Here is a 27,917-nt window from a genome sequence, read left to right as displayed (position 1 = left end):
GCGGCGGGGGGCGGGGAAGATGTCTGAGCGGGCTGATCCCCCGGCGGCGGCGGGAGCGGGGAGCGAGATGCCGGCCAAGAAGCAGAAGCTGAGCAGCGACGAGAACAGCAACCCCGGGGACCTGTCGGGGGACGAGAACGTGAGTCGGGAGCGGGGACCCCCGGGCAGCCGGGGGTGGGGGGCCTGGAGATGGGGGCGGCAGCCCGTTACTGGGGGGTTCCCCACCCTTAGCACGGGGAAGCCCCCGACCCTGGGGCCTTCTCCTCCCGGGGGGGTCCCCACACGCCTCCCAGCAGGCGGGGCTGGGTCACGCCATTATGGGGAGTTGTCCCAATGTCCCCCCCTTATCCTGGGGCCTTCTCCCGGGGGATCCCCACACTCCTCCCAGCAGGCGGGGCTGGGGTCACCCCATTATGGGGAGTTGTCCCAATGTCCCCCCCCTTATCCTCGGGCCTTCCCCTCCCGGGGGGATCCCCACACACCTTCCAGTAGGCATGGCAGGGTCACCCCATTATCGGGAATTGCCCCAATGTCCCCCCTTATCCTGGGGCCTTTTCCTGGGGGGCTCCTCACACTCCTCCCAGCAGGCGGGGCTGGGGTCACCCCATTATGGGGAGTTGTCCCAATGTCCCCCCCCTTATCCTGGGGCCTTCCCCTCCCCAGGGGGATCCCCATATCCCTCCAAGCAGGCATGGCTGGGGTCATCCCATTGCTGGGGAATCTCCCCAAATAGCCTGTAGCTTGGAGCCTTCCCCTTCCCCAGGGGGGATACACGTCCCTCACGGCAGGCTGGGTGGAGAGTACCCCCGTAACTGGGAAATCTCCTCAAGTAGCTTGGGATCTTTCCCTTAACTGAAGGGTCCCACCATAATATATGGGTGTGGGGAGGTGGGGGACCTTACAGCAGTGAGGAGGTTCTGGGATTTGTGTTTTAGGCTGCATCCACTGTGGTGGGGGGGGGGAAGGAGAAGGTCCTACAGCAGAGCCCTCCTTCACCTCAAAATAGTGATGGGGAAACTTCTGTTTGATGTTCCCTGCACTCCAAATAGGGAGAGGGTGTTTTAGGTCTCAGGGGGCTGAGGAGATACCGCATTCCTAAATAATTAAGTAAGGTGGGGCTGGGAGTTAGGCAGGCACCTCTGAGGTAAGGTGTGGGAGGTGTAGAGGTAGAGATTTTATCATTTTATAGTCTGGTTAATCAGTTTCTAGTAAAACATCTTAAAATGGAAAAAATAAAACTGTGTGTGTGCGCGTGCTGTGTCTGTTTTTAAATCTTGTACTGTGGAACAATATGTTTTGCAATATTCCTACATACATGTAGTCTTTTGGTGAAAGGAGACTCTATTTGAGAATGTTTTTAAATTAAAGTTATTACAGTGGAAGAAAACTCCACTTTAGTGGCACATATTTGGTGATAAATTTTTGCACAAAAGACTGTCCTAACATAAGAACAAAACAAAAGCAAATGATTGGCTGCAGTAGAACTGCTGTATAATAACAAAAGAATGTGCTTAAAATGATAGAATTATACAAGCCAATGAGATTCATACCTAACTTGTTATACATTTTTTTTTCTTTCTTTTGCTTTTGTACCATAAGTTACATTATGGTCATTCATTCACACAATACAGTTTGCAAGTCTTTTCTGTTAGACTGTTAAAATTAAATTCTGAGGTCCCAATTCTGCAATGAGCTGTGTTGTTAGATTTCTGCAACTGTGTGTAATCCATTGCAGAACAGAGGCTTAGTGATATAGTCTTTTATAAAGATGAAGTCCTTATTTATTGTATGCATATACAATATTTGTACAGTGATTTAAGTACCAACCATTAAGATCTCTGGGCACATTTATGTAGTTTAAACTCTGAAATGATAGGATACAATACTAAAAAGTCCTGTGTGTAACCCTGGTCGGTCACTTCTGCTTTACCCCTCTTTTTCTCTACATACAGGCTCCTGCCATGTCAAAACAGTAGTTAAAATAAGTCAAACTGAGAATATGTGAGCAGATGGCTTTGGAGGAAGTAGCTGTGAAAGACTTAAATGAAAGAGGGCTTGGGGCAGAAAGGGAGAGGAATCCATTCCAAGAGGTTTCAGAGTAGCAGCCGTGTTAGTCTGTATCCGCAAAAAGAACAGGAGTACTTGTGGCACCTTAGAGACTAATAAGTTTATTAGAGCATAAGCTTTCGTGGACTACAGCCCACTTCTTTGGATGTATATAGAGTGAAACATATATTGAGGAGATATATATACACACATACAGAGAGCATAAACAGGTGGGAGTTGTCTTACCAACCAAGAGGTAGAAGCAAAGTAAGGGAAGGGAAAATTTTGTGGGAGGAAAAAAAGACAAAGGGAGCAGTTGGGAGAGAGGATTGGGTGGAGCATGGGAGGCAACAAGAATATGGAAAGAAGCAGGACCAGAGCTATTCAGACCCCTGAAGGTAAAGATAAAGAGATTGAAACCTGAGCAGATGAAGAGAATAACTGCATCCATCCCCCACAAACTTCACTTCTTCCTCTTTTCATCCACTCAGATTTCAAGCACCTTATCTTCACCTTCAGGGGTCTGAATAGCTCCGCTCCTGCTTTTGTCTTCACATTTTTGTTGCCTCCAGTGCTCCACCCAGTCCTCTCTCCCAACTGCTCCCTTTGTCTTTTTTTCTCCCACCTTTGGCTACCTTCATTCTGCTTCCAAACCAGCTTTTTAGGGTATGTCTACGCTGTCCATGTTATGGCAGTGCTGCTGGAGCAACACTGTGAGGTGGGCAGTGTAGACATGTTTTATTGCTGGGGGAGAGCTCTCCCGGTACTTAAAAAACAAACAAACAAAAAAACCCCCACCCCTAACAGGCGGCAATAAAGTTTTAGCATTGAAAGTGGCAGTGTAGACACAGCCTACATAGGCTTAGGTATGTCTGTGCTTGAAACGCTGCAGCTGACTGTAGCACAGTAGTAGTGTAGACACTTAGGGCTTGTCTACACTGGCAATTAACAGTGCTGCAACTTTCTTGCTTGGGTGTGAAAAAACACCCCCTGTGAGCACAACAAGTTGCAGCGCTGTAAAGCTCCAGTGTAAACAGTGCCCAATGCGAGATGTTTCAAAGGGAATGAACAGAACAGGCAGTCATCCATCCCTTGTACACTCCCAGCTTCTGGCAAGCAGAGGCTTGGGACACTCAGAACATGGTGTTGCATTCCTGCCCATCCTGGCTAATAGCCATTGTTGGACCTATCCTCCAGGAACTTATCTAGTTCTTTTTTGAATCCTGTTACAGTTTTGGCCTTCACAACATTCCCTGGTGAGGAGTTCCACAGGTCGACTGTGTGCAGAAGTACTTCCTTTTGTTTGTTTTAAACCTGCTGGCTATTAATTTCATTGGGTGACCCTTAGTTCTTGTGTTATGTGAAGGAGTAAATACCACCTTCTTATTCACTTACTTCACACCAGTCAAGATTTTATATCATATCCAGTCGCCTCTTTTCCAAGCTGAAAAGTCCCAGACTTTTAAATCTCTCCTTAAATGGAAGCTGTTCTATACCCCTAATAATTTTTGTTGCCCTTCTCTGTACTGTAGCTGTGCTGTCTGGAAGATCAGTGGAAGAATCACTTGAGATGGAGTTCCTACAGCAATGGAAAACCCCCTTCTGTCACTGTAGTCTGCGATTTATCTATGGAGTTATAGCTACGGCCTATGTTGCTATAGCATAGATGTGGCCACAGCTTTCTCCCTTTCTGCTCCAAACCCACTTTGCTTTCTCCAAGCCCATCTGCCCACACGTTCTTAGTATGAATTAATGTTTTAATTATTTTTTTTTATGTCTAGAGTCAAATCTTGCAGTTCCTGTTAAGTTAACTCCCACTGATTCCAGGTATCTGTATGGTTGCAGAGTGCTTCATAGCATCAAAAAGCAGGCAGACAAAACTGACATGTAAAGGTGTGCTGAGAGCCTGTGTATTACAGCAAGTGAAGATAGTACTGTATCTAACTACTTCGCAGGGAGTCTTGCCTGAGTAAAGATTGTGGGATTTGGTCTTTGCTAGTGTAAGCTCAGTGTGTGTGCGGGGGGACTTTGTCTTCTGTGTTTGTAAAGAACCAGATTTACTACATAAATCCAGGTTTCAGAGTAGCAGCTGTGTTAGTCTGTATCAGCAAAAAGAACAGGAGTACTTGTGGCATCTTAGAGACTAACACATTTGTTAGTCTCTAAGGTGCTACAAATACTCCTGTTCTTTTTACATAAATCCAGTGAGAATACTAGTGAAAGCTGCACATAAGACTATCTACATTGTCTTAACTCAGATATACTATCTTTGCTTGCTGTTGTACATTGGCTCTGAATGCACCCGTGTGTCAGTTTTGCCTGCTTGCTTTCAGATGTTACCAGGATTATTGCGTATTGCAGAAAACATAATTTTGAAGTATCTATAAAATGTGTGCTTTACAGCTCATAAAGTTTGTTAAAATTTTAACACTTGTCTGTGAGGTATAGATGGGGGAGGGGAAAAGCCTCCAGTTAGTGTTGTTTTTTTCAGTTAACCGTTCCAGGGAACTAGCAACTGTGTGTTGTATTTTTGGTTGTCTGTGTGTTTCATACAACACATACTTTTAGTGGTTAGTTTAACAGTGTTGTGGGGTCAGCTTGAGGATAAGGAATAACCTGAGGACTTGGGTTCTCTGGCTTATTGAAGAATAGGCTCACGATGGAGGAGAGAGGAGGAGACCACTTTATCCAAGAATCACAAAAGAGGCTTCTTGGGGGACCTACACTTAAAAATTGTACTGACATAGCTCTGCCAAGTAGATTGTGATCATGTAATATTGCATAAACTATACTGGAATAAGCATTTTTATACCAATATAACTACATCCACACCATACTGACAAAATCCTACTAATGCAGACAAGGCCTGTTTTTTGACAAATCCACTGAAACTAGAATTTCCTTAAGTTTAGTGGGGGTAGGAAGAGAGATGGCATTAAAGACCACAAACTTCCTATGGCTCAGAGCCTGTGAGGGCAGTCAGCCTTCCCCTGGGAAGCTGTCCTTCAGTGACAGAGATTGCAAGCACATGCGGTATTTTTGGGTACCATATTGAATCTGTTAATGTTCTATATATCTGCTGGGTCAGGGACTTTATTCAGTTCCATGTGGGGGAGGGTTACCATAACTCCTCCAGGAAGTAAAATTGTGGGGGGTGATTACTGCAGTCCCAGGGATTGTAAACAATTCAAGAGGGGTACCATTCCCTGGGTTGGTTTGTATATACTGGTTCAAATGGGTATCAGAAACCCAAGGAACCAAAGAATTTCTGGCATAAAACAGAGTTTAACCTAATATGGGTGGGGCGGGGGAGACTTCTTTCCATCCTAACAAATGGACCTTATCTTTGATCCGAGGGGGGCCCCGAACACTGCTACATGTTGGTAAACTCCCATTCAAAGGTCCCTGTGCAGAGAGAGATGATGGTCTCAGGCCTCTAGACTGAGTGTGCCTTCTTTGAGAAGAGCGTGGGGTCAGGGAGGTAAAGGTGCAGTTGCACTGAAACTGTGCCCCATTGGAGGGGATGATTCCCTCTGAGTTAGATGATTCACTAATGACGTGGCTTTCAGAGGTACTGAGCTGCTGCAGCTCTTCAGTGAGAGCTGTACCTTTGGAAAATCAGGCCGTTACCGTCTGTCTTTTGTGTCCGTTTAGCCCCACAACACCTCTGAAGTTGCTTAATCCGTTACTGTTTTGTATTCACTTTTATTCCTGAATACTTATTGACACCATACAGAAGACAGCACTCCTAGGAAAGCTACATTCCTGACAGGAGTTAATTTATAATAATTCTTTGCACTCAAATATTCTTTTCATTATAAATATCTCAGCAGTCTTTACAAGCATTGTTTATTCCTGTAAAATGCCTGTGAGGTAGATAATTACCATCCCCCCCCCCCCTTTTTTTAAGACCATTTCCCTGCCCTGAAAAGGTTTAGTTTCTATTTCTTATCTAACCAAATTCCATGTGATGAAATGAGAAATTGAGTGTCATTTAGTCTCATTACAGATAGCAAATTTGTTGGTAAGAGTAGGAGGCTAAGCAATGAAAATGTCCCCCTGCTTCTGGAGTTCTTCTGGAGTCTTGCAGTTGTCTGCTCTCTTTTTGACATATCCGAATCAAAAAAATGAAAGGGCTAAAGTTTCTGCCTTTAGAAAGGGTACGTCTGTACTTGCCTCTGGGTTCGGCGGTAAGCAATCTATCTTCTGGGATCGATTTATCGCGTCTTGTCTAGATAAATTGATCCCGGAAGTGCTCGCCGTCAACACCGGTACTCCTGCTCCGCGAGAGGAGTACGCGCAGTCGACGGGGGAGCCTGCCTGCTGTGTGTGGACCCGCGGTAAGTACCTTGTAGTTTGAACTAAGATACTTGGACTTCAGCTACGTTTTTCACGTAGCTGAAGTTGCATATCTTAGTTCAAACTGGGGGGTTAATGTGGACCAGCCCAAAGATGAAAAGTAACATCGTATTTCCTGAAAAAAATAACTTTTCTACTGCACTGGTCACAACTGTCTGACCTTTCCATATCTCTACAGAGGAACGCTGTTTTTATTTAGAAAATCTATAACATTATTTTTTTTCCCCTGTGGGAACATGTTTTTTTTTTTTTTTTTTTAAAAGTCCGTGTGCAGGGAGTATTCCTATTGGTGGAAAAAAATGTAAAAGCAGCTAGTTTTCCATTATTTGGGTTTCTTAAGTTAGGTACTGATATCTACCCATTTTGTATATTTTCAGGATGATGCTGTTAGTATAGAAAGTGGTACTAACACTGAACGGCCTGACACCCCAACAAACACTCCCAATGCACCAGGAAGAAAAAGCTGGGGAAAAGGAAAATGGAAATCCAAGAAGTGCAAATACTCCTTTAAATGTGTAAATAGTCTGAAGGTAAGGCTCAAATAGATGAGGTTGGAAACTAGACACTAGTTGTGGTGACCACTTTGATTTAGAGACACTATCAAGTCTGATATCTCAACTTTGCTCATGCTTCAGAGGTGATCCTTTTTCTCCCTTTCTCTGTCCTTCCAAGCTAATTATGCAATATTGGGCAGATACTATCGTGATGAAAACCACAGAAATAAACATAATTAAATGCTGTATATGGAGTGGAGATGTCATTCATGATCCCTAGGGAAATAGCTTATGCCATGTGGTATGAAATATATTTTACCCATCTTTGACCTATACAAAAGTGTAACAAGACTACACTAAGAGTGAAAAATCACCAAAACAACTTAAAGGAATGGAATCTCACGTTATCTTGTAGAGATGTGTGGAGCAGGATATTTCTGCCTTCCTAGACTTGCTTTCCATTACTTTTACTGTTTTTACACATTTGCCCTCAAGGAAACCATGAAGTGTGTCTATTACTCACTGCTGTAAATTTTAAACACTGTTTTGACTGAGTCTGAAAAACCACTCTAAAAATATTTTTTAAACACTTGTGTAGGAGCTCCCTTAGGTGTAGTTTAAATGCCAAGAAAACAAAAGTACAACTTTCCAAATAAAGCAAACCTTTATTTCCTGTTTTTGTGCGCTATATATATATATATATATAATATATTAGTTGTCAAAAGTCCCTTAAAAATGAAGTAAAATGTCTTTTTTGGGGGGTAACTATTTTGAGAGCTCAAATATGTATAGACATAAAGGTTAAGCAGTAAATAAGTGTGTGCTGGGATGATTTACAGCATATAGATAGCCTATGGGGCAGTAGGTTTTTCTGAGAAAACAGTAGTTTCTTGATGTAAGTTGTTTGAGCTGTTCTGACACATTGCCTTTTAAAACAAAATACTATTTTTATTTACCTTCCAAAACCTCAGCTGAGCATTGTATGATTTTCCTTGTAAGAGTTAATATAATTGCAGATACATTTCTGCTTTTCCTAAACTCAAACTCAGATTTGGACAGATGTATTTAAACAAACTAACCTATTGTCATGATTACATGGCTAGCTGCACCCTTTGTCCTCTTCCTGGTGTCTGAATGACTGGAGTCTTGTGCCTTTAGCTCTTACCTGCTTCAGAGTGGTATTTTGCAATTTTCCCACTCTTTCAGTAGGACTAGGACCAAACTGCCCTGTGTGTACCATTCATTTCTCACCATGCTGAGATCTGGGCACCTATTTTCTTTCCATGGCAATCTGTGACTGGTGATATTGACCAGTAGCCTTCTTAAAAAGAAAATATTTTCTATAGCAGTTGGAGCAAAGTTTTAGAAAGAAAAAAAACAAAACTGATTTTAAAACAGCCAACTTTTATGCTGTATCCCATAATGGTGACCTAGGCAGGATTAACGACTTCAGAGGTGAGTTCCTGTGGAGGTCTTTGGCTGTTTTCTGTTTCCCTGTCTCTCTCCCTCCCCCAGCCACGAGAGTGTCTGTTAGCCCTTTTATTGTATCATCTTCTGTTGGTGAAAGGGATAAGCTTTTGAACAACAGAAGCTCTTCAGGACTTGAGAAGGGCTCTGTGCAGCTTGAAATCTTGTCTCAAGTTGGTTCAGTAAAAGATATTGCCTCACCCAGGGACCAACACTGCTAGAACAAAGCTGCAAACAATTAAACAGTGTCAGCTTTCTTTGTTCTCCAGGAAGCTATTTCAAATATTGGTGGCCTTTGGCCTCCCCCTTTCCTCTACACTGGTCAAACCAGTTCAGGGGCCAGACTAGAGTTGTCAGCACTAATTGTTCTGGTATTGTTTCTTAATACCTTCCATTTTAAGGTCATTAGACGACCATCATGACACATCTCTTGTCTGCCTGGGCTGTTCCAGATGGTCTCTTAACACCATGGCAGTGGCAGGCCAAAATACAGTGTTAATATTTTATTAAAGAGCACCCCCGTGTTTGTCACAAAAAAGAAGATAGGCCTGTAAATATACATGTATCTTAGTAATATTAAAATCGTTTTTCTCACTTTTATAGTACCTTTCATTTGAAGATTTTAATCCACTTTGTAAGTGCTAACTTCTTAGGCATGTTGTGACCTAGGTTAGTATTGAAGTCATTTGTAGCATGGCTTAACTAAGGGTATGTCTACACTTGCTAAGTTTTTTGCGCTGTAAGTTTCACTGGTGATAGGGAACCGGTGAAAGTAAAGCGCTGGTTTGTGTACTCAATTCCTCAGGCATCAGTGTGTGTTTACATTAGCAGCACTTCCATCACGGATGAGAGTAGCGCTCTAGGGCAGCTATCCCACAGTGTAGCTCTCTCCATTTTGACGATAGGTCTTGTGGGAAGGGGGTGGGGGGGCGAGCAGAGGCATTCTGGGTCCTTGCTCAGTGCCCCATGTTGCACTGCTTCATGTCCCAGCAGCCCTATTACTTCCTTGTTTCTTTTGCGGCATTTTTTAACACTCTTGGCTGTCTGGCTGCTTTCCCTACCACATCTACAAGCAGGAATGGATCCTGCACTGCTGTCCACTACTCTGATAGCTGTCACTTGCACATCATGCATGGCAGTGTAGCTAGTCTTAAACTTGCAAAGAGAACTCCAGTCAGAAATGCCTGATGAGCTGCTGAAATGGAAATAAGACCTTGGCTACACTTGCAGGTTAGAGCACATTAAATCAGCCCCAGTCACCCTAACTCCTGAGGTGTCCACACTGGCAAGGCACTTAGAGCGCCTGGACTCTGCAGCTGGAGTGCTCCTGGTAATCCATCTCCACGAGAAGCATAGAGCTTGCTGCGCCCCAGCTGAAAAACTGCTGTGATTGGCCTCTGTTGAAGTCAAGTGTCCACTCTTGTCACTGTTTGCAGGCATGCGGATATCCCCTTTCAAAGCTCTATTTCTCCCTGCCAGCATGCTTATCTGGGACAAAGCAAACCATTACTGTGGAATGCTGCTGCTGCTGCCCCGAGGCTGGTGGGGGGTATGTGTGTGTGTGTGTGTGTGTGTGTGTGGGCAGATGTCGGGGTTTCCCCCTGCTGCTGTCTGAACTTACAAGACAGCATGCTGACACACTCTCTGCCCCCCACAACACACTGTCTCTCCCCCCACATACACACAACACACTCCGTGTCCCACTCCACCCCTCTGCCCCCATTTGAAAAGCATGCTGCAGCCACTTGCACACTGGGATAGCTACCACAATGCACTGCTCTCTGTGGCATTGCAAGAGCTGCTAATGTGGCCATGCCACTGTACTTGCAGCTGACCATGTAAACACACAGTAGTGCTTTCCCTGCTGCTGTCTCCGCGGGCTGGTTTAACTCCCGGCGCTCTACATCTGCAAGTGTAGCCATGCCCTAAGTAACATTTGATTGCTTTTAGCATTAACTGAGGAGCTGAGCACTGTGGAATGGTGTTTTTGGGGCTAGGGAAAGTAGCTCAGAGTGGTGGGATCGTATCATTATGCATGTCTGGGATGACGACCAGTGGCTTCAAAACGTTCGGATGCGGAAAACCACCTTCATGGAACGGTGTGCTGAGCTTTCCTCAGACCTGCGTCACAAGGACACCAGACTGAGCTGCAGTCACTGTCAAGAAGTGTGTGGCAATCACATTGTGGAAGCTGGTGACTCCAGACAGCTACCGGTCGGTTGCGAACTAGTTTGGAGTGGGGAAATCGACCATTGGTGCTGTGGTAACTCAAGTATGCAAGGCCATTAATTGTATCCTATTGTGCAAGACCGTGACTCTTGGTATTGTGCGTGACATTTTGGATGGCTTTGCAGAAATGGGCTTCCCTAACTGGTGGGACCCACCTTGGCACCGAGTACATAAATTGTAAGGGGTACTTCTCCATGGGTTTTGCAGGTGCTAGTGGATCATCGTGGGCATTTCACTGATATTAACGGTGGATGGTCTGGGAAGGGGTACGATGCATGTATCTTTAAAAACACTGGCCTTTACAGAAAGCTGCAAGCAGGGACTTTCTTTCCAGGTCAGCGGATCACCATCGGGGAAGTGGAAATGCCCATTGTGATCCTGGGAGACCTAGCTTACCCATTGATGCCATGACTCATGAAGCCATACACTGGAAACCTAGATGTCAGTAAGGAACATTTCAACAACAGGTGCAAGTAGGTGCAGAATGGCTGTGGAATGTGCTGTTAGAGGTCTTATTCCTTCACCCACTCACTTCCCTGGTCCTTCTCGCATGAACAAAGAGCAACAATACCCAAAGTCCACAGGTGCAAACAATTCGATGTTTATTGGGGTGAACTTCCAGCAAGCAATGATTCCAGTTTCCTTCCTTAGTGTCCCCCTTCCCAGCTCTGACACCACAGAGCCTTGCCTGTGTCCCTCTTCCCATTCCCCCTTAGGAAAACATGATTCCAATTCCCCCATCCCCATTCCCTGTTCCCATCCCTCCCCCCCCCTTACTTCCTGATTGACTACAGACTATATAGTAAAACTTGAGTTCTGCTTAGCTATACCATAACCAATCATTTTACTGAAATTGTAACTAACCAATCCTAACATAGTGTAACATGATTATCTAACCAATTATATCCCACAACCTTAATTGGTTTACACCCAACAAAATTAATTATACAGCAGGCAGAAACAATCACAGAACCAGACAGGGAAATGGGCACTACTGTGATAGAACAACAAGGAAATGAGGATTTCACATCCCAGCTATTGATAAGTTAGTTCTTGCCAGACAGGATGCTATCGAACTAAGTTTCCCTTAAATCTTCTAGGCACTTCCCTTTCTCTGGAGGTGATAGATATTATCAGGACAGGATCGTTTCCTAACAGCCCAACAGCACCTTATTTCAATGTGGCTGGTTTGGGATGTGAGGATGTGACCATATGCTTCCCAGCATATGGCTGCCTCTGCTGCTTAGCCAGAGGCCTGAGCCTAAGACTCACACGGCCTCAGACTCACACTGGCAGACAGTGATTTTGATTCTTTCTTTTATACCTCTATAACTAGCTTAGTGATAAGAATACACCTAAATTCTTAAAAAGTATAGGCCTTTGCAAACAGGCCTGCACATCTATATCCTAACATGTGCATTTGGCCATTTGAAAGCACGTTGGAGATGTTTGTATAGTAGATTGGAAACGAGTAAGGAAAATATTCCCATGGTTATTGCGGCGTGTTGTCCTTTACATAACATTTGCGAGGAGACGGGCGAAAGGTTTACCCATACGTGGAGTGTGGAGGCTGAATGCCTGATTGCTGAAACTCAGCAGCCAGATACCAGGGCTATTAGAGGGGCACAATGTGTGGCAGTTAGGATCCGGGATGCCTTGAGGGAAAAGTTTGAAAATGAAAATCATTAAACTTTGCTGCTGGGCTTGGGAAAGGAAGTGTTAACAGCATGTGCTGTGCTACATGGTGGTTCTGTCTGTAATTTCAGTGAAGATGAAGTGCTAGTTGACTTGTAGCTGTGATGACATGTACAGAAACGAACACACAAATAAAGCTTGCTTCTTTTAGAAAATTTTGTGCTTTTATTTTTAAAAAAGAGAAAACACCATATGCCCATATATCCATCCTCAATAATGGTGGGGGGCCCGTATACCTCACAGCTGTGTATAACTCCAGCTGTTGTTTGACAAGCTGTCCTGGGGCTTTACGGGGAGGGGTGGATGTCCGTTTACCTGGCGTCAGAACAGCGGAGGTCCTGGCCAGAGTGGTCACTTTTGGCACTGTGGGATATCCTCCTGAGGCCAAAAGGTGTTTACACAGAAAGAATGTATCTTCACTTTCACATCACCGCAAAAAGAATAGCGGTAAGAACTGTATAAGAATAGAACTATAAGAATAGCGGTAAGAACCTGTCGAAGGTGGTTTTCTTTTTGCGGTGAAACTTCTGAGTTTCCCTGCAAAAAGTCATTAACAAGTGTAGACACTCCCACGGATTTTGTGCAAAAAAGGGATATTTTGCGCTTTAAATGGCAAGTGTAGACCTGTCTTAAGGCTTTATTCTAGAGCAGTGGTTCCCAAACTTTAATAACCTGCGAACTCCTTTCACGAAAATATCAAATCTCGCCAACCCCCTCCTAAAAATGAATATTTCCAGGGATTTTCTCCCTTACCTGAACATAAATGATAGAAGCAGTGATCTTGGAAATAATGTGGGTTTTTTTATGACCTATTTATTATTACATTCATAATGTAATTACTTTATGAAAACGGCAACACTCTTCCAAGATTTCACCTCTGTAGCTCATTCCACTTCGATTAAGCCTCCTACATGTTTCATCAAGGAGTACCAGACGTGAAACAGCTTGAGGATATTTACGAAGCCAACTCAAATAAAGAGTTCCTCCCACAAGCATTTGGGTCTTGAGCAGTCCAGGCAAAAAACGCACGACTACAACAAAGCTTAAACTTGTTCTGCCAGGAAGTCATGGTTACTGGGCTCGGGCTGCCGGCCCCTGTGCCTCACGGGGCTTCTGCTGCCAGCGCCCACGGGGGTTGGGATCCTTAGGGACGGCTCTGTCTGCCATTACAGACATTTTTTTGAGAGCCCCGATATATTTCATGAACCCCAGTTTGGGAACCACTGCTCTAGAGAGTTGTACCACCTTAACTATACTTGTCTAGTTAAAGTGGTAACACCCCCCCCCCGCCAATATGGACACAGTTATTCCAGTATTGCTTTTAGTCTATCTCCATAAGGAATAAGGTATGCTGATAAGGCCCTTTATACTGGTATAACTGCATCCCAACTAGGGGTTATATCAGGATAACTATTTGGGTTTAAAAAAAAAAATCACACCCCTAACTGAAATAGTTATACTGGCACAAAATTTGTGTGGACCAGGCTTTAGACCCAGAGGTTGCTTTGCCCAGGATCACAAAACAAGCAAGTAGTCAAGCTGCAAATAGAACCAGTACATAAGAGATGGGTTTGTTTTTTTTCACTTGGCCTTTAAAGCTTTGAGCAGAGGAACACATGTTCATCTTCAGGGGAGATAAAAAAGTTAATGTGCTGTGCTACTCTTTTTTTTTTTTTTTTTTTTTTTTTTAAAAGAGTGATTATATTGTGTCAGAATATATAAATGGCTATAAATGTAGTGCCCTTTTATATGAGAAGAGGTTGTACAAAAATAGGTTCCTTTTGCCACAAATCATGAGTTTCTGAGAAATAATGTCTGGTCTCCATTCTCTCACATGTTTCCTTGACCTTATTTTTCCTTTACAGGAAGACCACAGTCAGCCATTGTTTGGAGTCCAGTTTAACTGGCACAGTAAGGAAGGAGATCCATTAGTGTTTGCCACTGTAGGCAGCAACAGAGTGAGTATATGCTTATTTTTGTCTAATCATGTTGCCTCTAAACGTGGTTCTGTTTCTGCATGCCAGTTTCTTCCTTCTCCAATCCAGTTACCAGTGTTCAGTATTTAAAATACTGTGGTGGCGTTTTGTATTCCAATTTTCAAGGCTCTAAATGCCTGCAACTTTAAAATGGGTGAATCCAGTGGACTGCAGTGTGATGGTATGCTTCAGCGGTTTGAGAATAAGGCTCATATTTTACTAAAATTCTTTCAGTTGTGTAGAAGTTGGAATATCTATGAAAGGGAGACACTAAAATTCTTTTCAGGTGAAGTGTTGGTTCTCAGCTATAACAAGTTTAAAGGGTTAAGTGATGTACAGCAGGATGAAAGAAGCATCTTTATTGGTGTCAATGTGCCAAGTACTGATAGACCACTAATCTTTACTTACTATGTGAGATGAGTTGATGGATTCTTGGTGAACAGACCTTCACTTAGCAGCAGCCTTAAGAAATAGTTAACAGAGAGCACTGCATGAGTTGCTCTGAATATCTGTTTTATGAGTAAATAAGAGAACTTCATTTTTCCAAGTTTGTCAGTGTGGCAGTTATCACAAGCATTAACTAATGTAGAGGAATAAGTAACAAGGGCCATGGTTCTTTGCAAAGAAATTAAAGCAGACAATAGAATGACTTGTCAATATTGAATAGAAGTAACAAGTTAGGTTAGCGCTAATTGTATTTATTTCAGGGTATGGTATAGCCTGTCAGCAGCCTTCATCCCTAGGAAGCGCCACCATGAGGAATGTTTAAATAAGTCATTTAGTCTGATAAGACACATGAATGCTTTTCCATCTAACCACTTCCACATTCCGCTAAGGAACAGATAGTAGATGGGACTTGTGTGGTAAAAGAACAAGACACCCTTCAATTTGCACAGATGAATGTGAAAATCATATGCCATATTGCATGAAACTAATAATCCATTAAACCTTTTTTTTCAGGTTACTTTATATGAATGTCATTCCCAAGGAGAAATCCGTTTATTGCAGTCTTACGTGGATGCTGACGTATCCTTCTAAAGCAGTTGGTCATAAAATGTTTTTTTAGTAGGACTAACGTGAGAAACATTTGTTTATTCCCTTATACTGTCTGTGATAAAAAGAACAGAAGTACTTGTGGCACCTTGGAGACTAATAAATTTATTTGAGCATAAGCTTTCGTGGGCTACATCCCACTTCTTCGGATGTCTCTAAGGTGCCACAAGTACTCCTGTTCTTTTTGCAGATACAGACTAACACGGCTGCTACTCTGAAACCTGTCTGTGATTAAAATACTGTAAACACCTGTTGATAATGAACATTCTTCACTTCAGATCCAAACTCCTGCCTGTATCCCACAAATTTTAGCTTTACTTTTCTAATATTACAAATGCAGAATCATGAAACATGTTATATAAAACATTGTTAAAAAGATTCTACATAATCTTATGCCTCCCAGCGCTAACACTTGTATAACAGGTTTCATGTTTGTAGTTTCTACAGTCTTCTAGCAGCCCTATGTAGTAGGTAGCATTCCTATTTTACTGCTGGGGCCAAGGTTGGAAATGGGAATTCCTGGCTCCCAGTCCTGAGCTTAAACCACTTACATGGCAAATAAATTATTGTCTCACCTCCATTTTAGTCATTTAGTCCCACCACTTGAGTCCTTTTGAAGAAGAAATTGCTGATAGATCAGAGGGCATTTCAGGTATATGGTGCAGCTTGAGGAAGCAAAAAGAGCAGCAAGGAGAGAAACAAGCACAGGAGAGGGAGTGGAGTTGTAGAAAGCTTAGAAATCAGAATAAATATTAATCTTCTTATCTTTGGTCATACTCTAGTGAGCTTTTTTGCAAAACGGCAACTGTGCTTCTAAACAAAAGTATGAATACCTTATTCTCTTGAAGGAAACGCTACTGCTGCTTCTGTAGTCCTTAACATGGCACTTATTAGGCAGATGAGAACTTTTATACTTGTGCATGGACCTATGATAGCAATACAAGTCACCCTCTTCTGGCTGTGGCTGGGTCAAGGGGTATTATTAGAATAATTAATCCCATTACAATGCAGTGCATAAAGGTGAGTGGTCACTGCTTCGAACTGCAGATTGTATCTATTCTAAGTATCTCAATGTGAGAGGGGGAAATAATTTTATGTTTGAAATCTGTTCTAGCACTACGTGGGTCATGGAAATGCAATCAATGAACTGAAATTTCATCCAAGGGATCCAAATCTCCTCTTGTCTGTAAGCAAAGGTATGAAAGTTTAGCTTATTTTTTTGTTTAGGAACCATCTACTTAATTTTTTTTTTTTTTTTTAAATACCATGCAGGTGGTCTTGGGTGTGAATGAGAGTAGCTAAACCCCACCAGAACACAAAGATTAATGTGTGACACTTTAAGAATTGAGGTGGACAGGATGGGTGAGGTAGCATCTTTTATTGGATCAACTTCTGTTAGTGGAAGTGACAAGCTTTTGAGCTTCACAACGCTCTTCTTCAGGTCTGGAAGAGATAACCAGAGTGTCAGCTCTTTTTCCAGACCTGAAGAAGAGCTCTGAAGCTCAAAAGCTTGTCTCTTCCTCCAACAGAAGTTGGTTCAATAAAAGATGTTACCTCACCCATCTTGTCTCTCTCATATCCTGAAACCAACTGTAAGCATTGAAACTCTAGAACAAATTTACTCCGTTAATTTGGATTTGTGTGTGGATGAAACCCATTGCCTGTATTAGACATAACTGCATCCATTGATGCCAAGGGACTGTAAACAGTGTCTCTGTAGACAGAAAGAAAACATCCATGGTTAGGTGTGACAGTTGTGCAAACCATTGGGCATTGATGGAGCTTTGTGATTATCATTTAAACTTTTTATATGCTGAGTTGTCCTGCCATCTAGTGGTGTTGGTTACATGATGCACTCTACTTTCAGTATGGAAAAAAATACTTAGCTTGATTCTCCTGTCACTTACATGAGTATAAATTAGGAGGAAGTGAAAGGAGAGATGGTTCGTGTGGTCTTGATTAGACTATCCATCCAATCATAACCTCTTAAACTTGACTAACTTAAAGCAAGACTGTGTGTTCACAAGAGTGACGTTTTGCAAGTGCTAGAGTTAAAAACTTATTCTGTTCTAAATGCAGAACACCCTACAGTTGAGCAGTGTTGTGGATGAGACTTCAAGAACAAGAGTGGAGAAACTGAAAGTGATTCCTGCAGCTTTGTATATAGTGTGGTGTAGCTGTGCGAACCATAATTTTTTGAGTTTATTTTATTTGTAATTAAATAGTTTGGAACTTTAAAGAGGGGAAAATCATGCAATCACACTATTGTGTGATTGTTGAATCAAATTTTGCCTACCAGACAATGATTTGACAGTGGTAGCGATGGAGAGCCAAGAACTTCTTGGCCACTTCCAATATAGATAAGGAGAGAGTTGGGGGGAGAAAGGGGAAGCAAAATGCAACTAGTCTGACACATTCATCTTATATTGTATTGTACTTTAGTGGAACCATAAAATCTTCTTTCAGTTCTTTCTAAATCTGATGTTTTTAAATGTCAGTGGCTCTTCATTGAAAATTGGCACCAAATTCTGTCTTATGAAACAGCTAGACGTGCCCTGCTGACTTCAGTGGAAGTTGCATGTAATTTATGGCCCATCTCTGCCCTCAGTCCACAGTGTATTAAAAACCTTTTTTTTTTTTTTTTTGGCTTAACAGAGCACAAAATAATAGCTGAATAATTTAAAGAGTGAAAAGCACCCTTTTTGTCCTGCATACTTGGATAACTCAAATGACTGAAGGGATTTTTAGTGCACACTCCAAAATATAAAATCATCATTGAGCTGAGAATGAATGAGACATTAACTTTTGGCTCAAATGTATTTTTCCTTCCCCTCCCCCGGGAAACGGCTTAAGGCAGGGTTGGGTAAACTTTTTGGCCCGAGGGCCACATCTGGGTTGCGAAACTATATGGAGGGCTGGGTAGGGAAGGTTGTGCCTCCCCAAACAGCCTGGCCTCCACCCCCTGACTGCCCACCAATCCATCCAACCCCTCCTGCTCCTTGTCCCCTGACGGCCCCTTCCCAGGACCCTCCGCCCCTAACCCCCCTGGGGCCCCACCCCTTATCCAAGCTCCCTGTCCCCTGACTGCCCTGACCCCTATCCACACCTCTGTCCCCTGACAGGCCCCACAGGACTCCCACGCCTGTCCAACTGCTCCCTGTCCCTTGACTGCTCTCCAGGATCCCCTGCTCCTTATCCAATCTCCCCCTCCCCTTCCCCCCTACCCCCTTACCATGCCGCTCAGAGTAGCAGGAGCTCGCAGTCTGGCTGGAGCCACCCGCACTGCCTGGCAGGAGCAGCGGACCAGAATGCTGGCGGCGCGGTGAGCTGACGCTGTGGGGGAAGGGGAACAGCCTCCCCAGCCGGGAGCTCAAGGGCTGGGTTTTCCCACCTCTGACATAAGGCCTGAAAATAGGCTAGGTAGGAATTCATCATTAGAATGAAAACTTTCTCAACCATACCTAGAGTAGTGTTAAAATGATACTAACATTCAACTGAAAACAATTTTTTCTTGTAGTAATGGAAGAACATACTTTTCATGCATTATAAATGCTACCATGGGATTCCTGTTCTTGAAAGAGGTGGCTACATTAACTTTATTCAGCTACAAATGGATGATAAAGGTTAACCTGTCAGCTTCTGTGTTTTTATTCTAGATCATGCACTGAGACTGTGGAACATCCAAACAGATACGTTGGTTGCAATATTTGGAGGAGTAGAAGGGCACAGGGATGAGGTCTTAAGTGCAGTAAGTGGAAATCTGTAGGGTAGTGCCTTCAGCCTTATGTACGGGAATCCCAATATCTCTCTCTTTTTTAATCATGTTTAGGCTTAAATATTGTGCCTAGCAAACCCAAAGTACATGAATTGAACACTTTTAAAAACACATTTAGGCTAATATAATTCTAAAATTACACAACATCAGCACTAAAATACTTGCCAGTCCATTAAAAACTGGACACCTGCGTCACTCAAACTCAAGAGAAACTGGATATTTTGCAACATGTCCTGAAGGTAAATAAACTAGGACGCTGTGGGATTAAAGAGTGGTGCTGGAGGGAAATGGGAAAGAATTGTTCAGAGCCCTTCACTATGAACACCTTGTTCTAATGAATGCCTCTAGGAACTGTAAGTATCCCAGTTGACCTCACCCTGTGATGAGTTCTCTCAGCTAAGAGAAACTGGTCAATTGCTACGCTAATGTTTAAAAGGTTTAGTTTTAGTAGGTGGTTGGATGAAGCAACCAAAGTTTAAAATAGCTTTATCTTTCAGTTTTTGCATTTATAATGTATAGCTTAAAGTGTGAAAGATTGCATAACTTTTCATGGAATAAAGTCACAATCCCTACCCTGAAGACCTTGCAGTCTAACGCCCTTATCCTACCTGTGCTTAATTTTACAGATGTGAGTGATTCCTTTTGACTTCTGGTGGTAGGCAGGATACAAATATCTTAAGTAGGCTAAAGATGAAAGAAAAACAAACAAGCCATAGTGCCAATTAAATATTTTAAATCTCTAAAATATTTATAATTTTTCTGTAAATTTGCAACCATATTTAGAATAGACTTCCCAGTATCTTATATTTTAAGTGGATAAAATTGATTATATAAAAATGTAATTAATTTTTTAACAGTTTTATTTTTACAAGTAAACCTATTTAAAATTTGAAATTATTACATGTTTTAAGGCCTAAATTTACTATAATCTGTTAAAAAAGGATTAATATTAATCAATACATGTTTGCAGTTGCAGTTTTAAAGAAAGTCATAGCGCTGAACTGGTGGAAGTCACTGGCTAAGCACCTAGAACCAGAATTTGTTGAAGCGCTACACCAGCTTTTGATAGCAGTAGCTTCTTCAGGGGTAGAGAGAATGTTTTTTCTTTGTGTCAGGTTGTTCAGCTAGTCCAGTTCAATTCACTAACTACAGATAGTACTTCTTTTGCTTTAATAAAACAGTTAGCTTTAAATGCAAAACATGTTATGTTTTGAAAAACTTGTTTTCTTGTGTAACCAGAACATTTAAGGTAGTTTTATTTAACTAACAGAAATCATTTTGAAATGTTCTCTTGTGCATTTAATTTGAATTTTAACTTCCATCCAAATTAGAGCTTGACACAATTCACAAGTAAAACGTAATCATCATCTAGTAAATAAGAAATGCGTTGTTCATTTCTTATTATTTATTTAATTAAGAAATATAATACCTTAAATAAATGTATGTAGATACACCATACCTTTCTGGTCAGCAAAAAGCACCAAATTTAGTGTAAAGGCTAAATTAAGTTGTGAATCAACGTGTTTTAACAGTTACAAACGGTGAAAATCAACCTTTCTCTATGAAAATGACTAAAAAGTACAAATGCAAAATGAGATTAAAATCAATTATTTAAATTGCTTTGATTTTAAAGCAATCCCTCCTGGGGTCTCTTTTTTGACACTTGTTTAGAATGACTTACAGTACACACTCTCCTGTAGATTCACCTCTCAAGTGATGCAGTTATTGCTTCATGCCACCAAAACCTTTATACCTATTTCTGTCTTGTACTTTTGATGTATACAAATAATCTATCTTTGATTACATAAATGTTTCTCGGACACTTGTACAAACTTTTATTTGGGAGACCCAAAAAACTTTGCATAATCCAAGCATCACATAACTGTGGAGTTTATTTTTCTGTCTACAAAACAACTTTCAAAGGTGACTTAGTGTTGAAAGACTTTGCACAAGTGAGATTTAAGGATGAATAGAATAAAAAACCTGGTGCTTTCATCCACAAGAGAATATAGTCACACTTACCACAATTCTTGTTTTGGCCTACAGTAGTATACTATTATTTCAGTACTATTTCTTTAGTAATTAAGGACTTGACACAAATTTCACATTCAACATGGTTTACATGTAAGATGAGCTTTCAGTACTGCCCTGTCCTCATATATTTCTTAGTCAAATTGTACACACAAAACAAAGGAAAGCAATAAAATATATGAAGGGAGAGGGATGCATAAGGAAGGAAAAGCCTTACATTAATAAAGGAAACAGTGACTTAAGTTTATGTCTGCTTACTTATGGCTTACTTATGTTTATGTACAGATACTCAAATTTTATTGGTATGTAACAAATATCTAGATAGAATATTTGTGCTAGAAACAATCATTTGTCTTTGGTCGTTTTTCACATAGAAACATCCGTATTACCATAATGAATCAGATAAGCGGTTCTTCTAGCCCAGAAATGTTGCTGATATTGGCCAATACTAGATACTTCAGAAGAAGATGCAAGAAACCATGTAGTGGACAATTAAGGAATAAGCTACCCATATAAAAACATTTTCTTAACCCATGCCACTTGCTGGCTTATGCTGTGACGTATAAGGGTTTATATCCTCTTAAAATCGTTTTTTGTTCTGTATATTGTAATGGTGGATGGCCCTCATTTGTGTCCAATCCTTTTCTAAATTCTACTATAGTCTTTGCCTCACTTAAATCATGCGGCAGTGAGTTCCACAGGTTCTATTTTGGGGAAAACTAGTCTTCAATTTGTTGTCTTTCAGCTTCATTGAATGTTCTCTTGTTTTTGCATTCAAGAGAGTAAAATAGGCGTGCCAAGATATGATATCTTTTACAGGAAGCAGGCTTAAATTATATTTAATACTTTTCTATCTTGAAATATGCTTATTTAGCTTGCTCTCTAGACTGAAAACATGACTTAAACGTATTATGCATCTAGTATAAATAAAGAAGAAAATAGAATCAGAGAGTTAGTATGCTGAAACTTAACATTGAGAGCTTAAAGCGGACTCTTTTTGTGTAGGATTATGACCTTCTTGGTGAGAAAATAATGTCCTGTGGTATGGATCACTCTCTGAAACTCTGGAGAATCAATTCAAAGAGAATGATGAATGCCATTAAGGAGTCTTATGAGTACAATCCAAATAAAACCAACAGGTAAACACAATCTTGATATCTATTCTTGGATATATCTACTAAATCTGAATCCTCTCACCAACGGCACATATCAGCTCCCGCTGTAATGAGGGAGTTTTTCCATTGACTTGGGAATTGCCGTTCCCAAATTGCTCTAGAAGAAGGCTTCTCTTACTGATATGTGGTGCCAATAGAGTTCTGTTTAATTACAGGTCCTGACACTTATTTAAATAGTCTGATTTCTTCCATTTATGCGCAACTATAAGGTGTTTGGAATTGGTATTTTAATACAGTTCTAATTTCTGAAGCATCTATATAAATCAGGGGTCGGCAATCTTTCAGAAGTGGTGTGCCGAGTCTTCATTTATTCACTCTAATTTAAGGTTTCGCGTGCCAGTAATACATTTGAATATTTTTAGAAGGTCTCTTTCTAGAAGACTGTAATATATAACTGAACTATTGTATGTATGTAAAGTAAATAAGGTTTTTAAAATGTTTAAGAAACTTTGTTTAAAATTAAATTAAAATGTAGAGCCCCCAGACCGGTGGCCAGGACCTGGGCAGTGTGAGTGCCACTGAAAATCAGCTCGCGTGCCGCCTTCGGCACGCGTGCCATAGGTTGTCTACCCCTGATATAAATATATATCAGCAGCCTTCCCTGTCCCCTCTAAGTTTTATAGTAGGGTAACAAATACACATCAGAATAATTGACTAGATTGTAGTAAATAGTTCCTTTAAATTCTGAAAGTGAAAATAATACAAATTATTGTAATCAGTAATTTATTTGGGGGATATAGGGCAAAAATGCTTACACGGTTGGAATGACACTTGAAATTTTCAATCCTCCAGTGATCCAATCTCTCAGAAATATGTTGATTTGAATAGACTGTTACCTTTCAGTTACACTACTAGCAAAATTTGTCCTTAATATTAAGAGAAACTAACTCATGCAATTAACTGTTTGTACTAATCCTAGTGTTGAGTAGCCTCCAATTTGTGAAATAAAATGAGAAGGATCTAAAACATACTAAACACATTTTACAATGGGACTAATATTAGAAGTGTGCCTTCTTCTTAATGTTACCAAATCTTCAATGGCACTTCAGACAAAACAAGATCCTTAGTGTGTTCTTACACATACCTTGTCAAAACATTTTAGATTTTGCTTGAAGAGTGTTGGGGGCTGAAGGAATCCCAGAAGTTGCTTATGTTTTAACACGATTTGAAGTGTTTGACAAAGGGATTGCTGAATTCCTTTAGAGCTAACATATTGTCTTTCCAGTGCCTCCAGCCCTTTCTCTCCCCTCTCACCTCCCCACACATATATTGGGACCTCAAATAATTCACTGATGATAGTCTTGTTGTATTTACCTTACAGATAAGTTTCTGAAATGTATGCCTCAAATTATTAGACACAGTAGAAAAGGTTCTACTGACAGTTATAAATTAACATTTTAGTGTGTTAAATTTTTTTTTCCCAAGTGCCTCTTTTTGCCCTTCTTGATATGACTGTTTTTTTCCCACAGGCCTTTTATTTCTCAGAAAATTCACTTTCCTGACTTTTCCACCAGAGATATACATAGGAACTATGTTGACTGTGTACGATGGTTAGGAGATCTAATACTTTCCAAGGTAAAGTGTCTGCTGTTTAGCCATATTGTTCAAAGTTATTTGCTTATATTCAGGGCCTTAAACAATAGTTTTTGGGTGAGAGTGGAGTAGAATGGGGTGTTTTTCTGCTGCTTTGATTTATTGACTGGAAAATTAACTTACTGTGCCATGCAGGGTGATTTTTTTTAACTAATTGGGTTTGGGTATATAAGCATCTTACATTAAAAATCTATATAAATTCTTCTAGCAATCAAAGCTCTAATAAAAGTATATCAGAACTGAAAAGCCAGGATTCGGGTGGAATGTTCATTAGAGAAAAAAGCAAGACTGTTCATTTCTGGGAGTTCACATAGATCTTGCAACAAAAAGGAGAAATGAAATAGGTGCACTAAACTGGAAAGTCTACATCATGGAATGATTTTGACTTGTGTTGAAACATTGATAATGTTTGCTCTGCAAATATTGGGCTAAGACCCTATCTACTCTGAGACTTAGCTCATTTCTAGCAAGAAACATGTTTGGAACATTACTAAAATTCTTCAAATTTGCATGGAGACAGAACTAAACCTCCCTTTTGTGTTTGAATTGTCCAAGTGCACTTCGCTCTCACTTCTTTGGCAATTAAAGATCATTGGCAAGTAGCTTGGGGTGAGCTGGCTCTGTTTGGACTGCATGGTATAAGATCTGTGGATAAATAACTAAGGGCACGTCTTCATTGGCAACGGTAAAGTTCTCCCAGCGCTCTAAAAAAATCACCTCCACGAGGGGCGTAGCTCCCAGCGCTGGGAACGCGGCTCCTAGCGCTGGTGCACTGTGTATACTGACAGCGCTGAAACTTGCAGCGCTCAAGGGGGTGTTTTTTCACACCCCCGAGCAAGAAAGTTGCAGCGCTGTAAAGTGCCAGTGTAGACAAGCCTTAAGATTCCAAGTGACATCCTTGATTCTTTTTCTTCTTTTTTATGTACTTGAGGGTAATTGTACAAGGAGAAGTCATCTATCAAATTTATAGTTGAAAAAAGCATGGGTGGTGTTTGTTTTTTTTTGTTTGTTTGTTTTGTTGTTTTTTTCCCCCCCCCAAGTAAGTGATTTTTTCTTACTCTTCCCATAGTCTTGTGAAAATGCTATTGTGTGCTGGAAACCTGGCAAAATGGAGGATGATATAGATAAAATCAAGCCCAGTGAGTCAAATGTGACTATACTGGGGCGATTTGATTACAGTCAGTGCGATATCTGGTATATGAGGTTTTCAATGGACTTCTGGCAAAAGGTAAGAGTGAGCTTTGCACTTTTTGCTATATTTGAAGAAGATCCCAGTTTCGGAAACTGAAACTCTTCCCCAGTTACATATTTAGATGCCTTAATGGTATATGAAGAAAAGTTTTTAGCTTGCATGAGCTGATGTGATGGGAGGCAACATGGTCTGGAGCAAGGAGCTTAGTATTGGCAGTCAGGACTGCTAGACTTCAATCCTGACTCTCCATTGGTGATATTGGGGAAAAATTATTCAATCTTTTATCTCCATTTAACTGATGAGGAAACTGAGGCAAATACATAAGAGACATGAGTATAGTGTGGATCATTGGCTTTATAGTGATTTGAGTATGTGAAGTGCTGTGTGTGTGTGTTAGTGTGTTAAATGTTATCAGTCCTACAGGCTTTATGAAGTCTGGCTTCCGTTCTTTGATACCATATTTTAAAGTATCTATATTCTCTCTTGTTTAAAGATGCTTGCATTGGGCAATCAAGTTGGCAAACTTTATGTTTGGGATTTGGAAATAGAAGATCCTCATAAGGCTAAGTGAGTATATATAAGTTTCTAAACTCCCCTAGATTCCTTTGTGATACTGAGACATGGAGTTGGGGCACTTGTCTTCTTTACACGACTCATACTCTTCAATGGTGGTAGGGCACTTTCCTTTTTACTTTACCCATAACACAAACTCTTGAGTGGTGGTAGCCACACCTTCAATTCTAACTTTTACAGTGAATGAGCATTTTGACCTGTAAAGTTAACATTATTATTTGTATTACAGTAGCGCCCAGAGGCCCCAGTCGGGTTGGGGCCGCATTGTGCTGGGCACTGTACGTAGATACAGTAAAAGAAAGTCCGTGCCTCGAAGAGCTTACAGAGTAATTAGGAGGAAAGTTTACAAAGTAATTGAGAGGAGACTTACCAGGTGGGTGTGGTGCACAATGGAAGGGGGAGGGGAAAGGACTAGGGTAATAGTAGTAGAAATATAGTTTTATAGGCTAGCTACGTGCATATGACTTCTCAGTTGACCACCTGTGCCTGGCCAGGTGACCTACTGAAGAGTCGTATATGAGGTCTTCCTGGAGATCTTGCTATCTTTCATCACCCAATTATAATACTGTATTCCTAAGTAAAAATTATGTATGGTTATTACAATAACCTACCTAAGATGATCACTTTCAGTAGAGCTTTATGAAAATTGACCTTGGGTGGAGGAAGAAATTGCAATGAGAGAGAATTAATTTCCTGTGGGTTCCAACGGCTAAACGAGGAGTACAGAATACACTAAGGGCCCAGCCTTGCCAACCTTTCCTTTGTGAATGGGGTTCCACTGGCGTCAGTCAGATACCATGTTAAAGTTCTGATCCAGCAAAGCCCTTACTCACAAGTGTAATAGCAAATGCAGACTTAACATTGCAACTAAATTATTTCTTTATTTGTAGATGTACGACACTTACCCATCCTAAATGTGCTGCTGCCATTCGACAAACCAGTTTTAGCAGGGATAGCAGTATCCTTATAGCTGTTTGTGATGATGCCAGTATCTGGCGCTGGGACCGACAACGATAAATTACTTTTTTTTAATTAAAAGTAGAAAATACATTGTTGGTTTACAGTGTAACCTGTTAACTAGCTTCTACTGTAGTTGCATTTAGAATAGTTTTTCCCACTGTTCAGTTGGCCGGAGCTGAACTTAGTGATGTTTACATTCTTTGTACTGTTGTCCTGCTCAGACCCTGGTGCTTTCATTAATAAAAAATATTTTTGTAAAGCTTTATGCATTGTCCATTTCAATTATTTAACCAAAATGAATTTCATGATTTCACTGTGACCTGTAATGTTGTTTTACATTGTGTATAGCTGCTACATATCACATGCATGTTAGCCGTGTGGTAGGAATTGAGTATACGTGAGATTGCAGTCTTCCATGAGTGCTTTTTTTAAAAAAAAAATAAGTGTGTTTTATATGATTTTTAAAAAAGGAGCGTAATGTAGCTACAGAAATATTTCTTAGGGTTCACAATAATTTAAATTATGTTCATCTGTATAACAAGGTCCTTAAAGTATAATATAAGAGAAATGTGGCTGTGCTAAAAATATTTTGTTTCTCTTCCTACGTTACTGTCACTGTAGAGTATTATTATTAAAACTGAAGGAATTTTAAAACCCAAATATGCTTTTCACCCCTTAGCATAAATGGCAAAATACCATGTTTGTTTGTGTTTACTTTTTGCATTTTAATGTTGGATAGTGGAAAAACAAGATAAGCCATTCTGGCTTCCTGATTCTTATTTACTAGCTCAGTGCTGTAATGTTCAGATTTTAACTGCTGTAGGGGAATACTTTAATCCTAGCTATTGTTACTGACACTTTAAAATAGGGTATTTAGGTTTTATAAAACATTCCTTTTCCCAAATACAACCTAAATTTTGGGTCTTCTATGGTGTCTCGTCAAAGGTTTAGTTGTAAGAGCAAATAAACTATATAATGATTCTTGTTACTATTTTTAATATTTTTATTAGAACTTAAAATGTGTACAGTTAATCAAGAATGAGGAGAGAAACTAGAACAAAATATTACTGCTAATGAAGTGTCTAACCTTTTGGCAAAACACATTTGTGTGTTCTGTTTTTGTCACTGTATAGTTCCAAATCCAGTAGCGTGCAAGTGATCTAAGACAATGCAAAATAGTCATCTGACTATTTTAAATAAATATATAAATCGGAATTTGCTGTCTGGAACCAATTTATCTCCATTCTTTTCACTTGCCCTCTTCTGACTCTCTAAACATGTACAACCCAAGAAGAATGT

The 27,917-nt window shown here is 40.8% G+C and overlaps 1 protein-coding gene across 2 annotated transcripts; it reads left to right on the top strand.

Moving 5' to 3' along the window:
• On the top strand, positions 1-26,881 carry EED (embryonic ectoderm development). Of its 2 annotated transcripts, XM_034759003.1 has the most exons (13): positions 1-139; positions 6,783-6,935; positions 14,156-14,248; positions 15,227-15,292; positions 16,214-16,339; positions 16,434-16,515; positions 18,976-19,067; positions 22,131-22,264; positions 23,770-23,875; positions 24,963-25,121; positions 25,579-25,652; positions 25,888-26,031; positions 26,549-26,881. In XM_034759003.1, exons 1-13 carry the CDS (start codon positions 20-22, stop codon positions 26,673-26,675), a joined length of 1,476 nt encoding a protein of 491 aa, XP_034614894.1. In that variant the 5' UTR covers positions 1-19; the 3' UTR covers positions 26,676-26,881. The 2 variants fall into 2 exon arrangements, with proteins under 2 accessions (XP_034614894.1, XP_034614895.1); XM_034759004.1 differs by lacking the exon at positions 25,888-26,031 and having other exon boundaries at positions 26,549-26,675.
• The last annotated feature ends 1,036 nt before the right edge of the window (positions 26,882-27,917 follow it).

Source organism: Trachemys scripta, chromosome 1, assembly GCF_013100865.1.
Source record: "Trachemys scripta elegans isolate TJP31775 chromosome 1, CAS_Tse_1.0, whole genome shotgun sequence".
Lineage (NCBI taxonomy): Eukaryota > Metazoa > Chordata > Testudines > Emydidae > Trachemys > Trachemys scripta.
The sequence above is the reverse complement of the archived record's forward strand: the minus strand, read 5'-3'. Positions and strand labels throughout refer to the sequence as shown.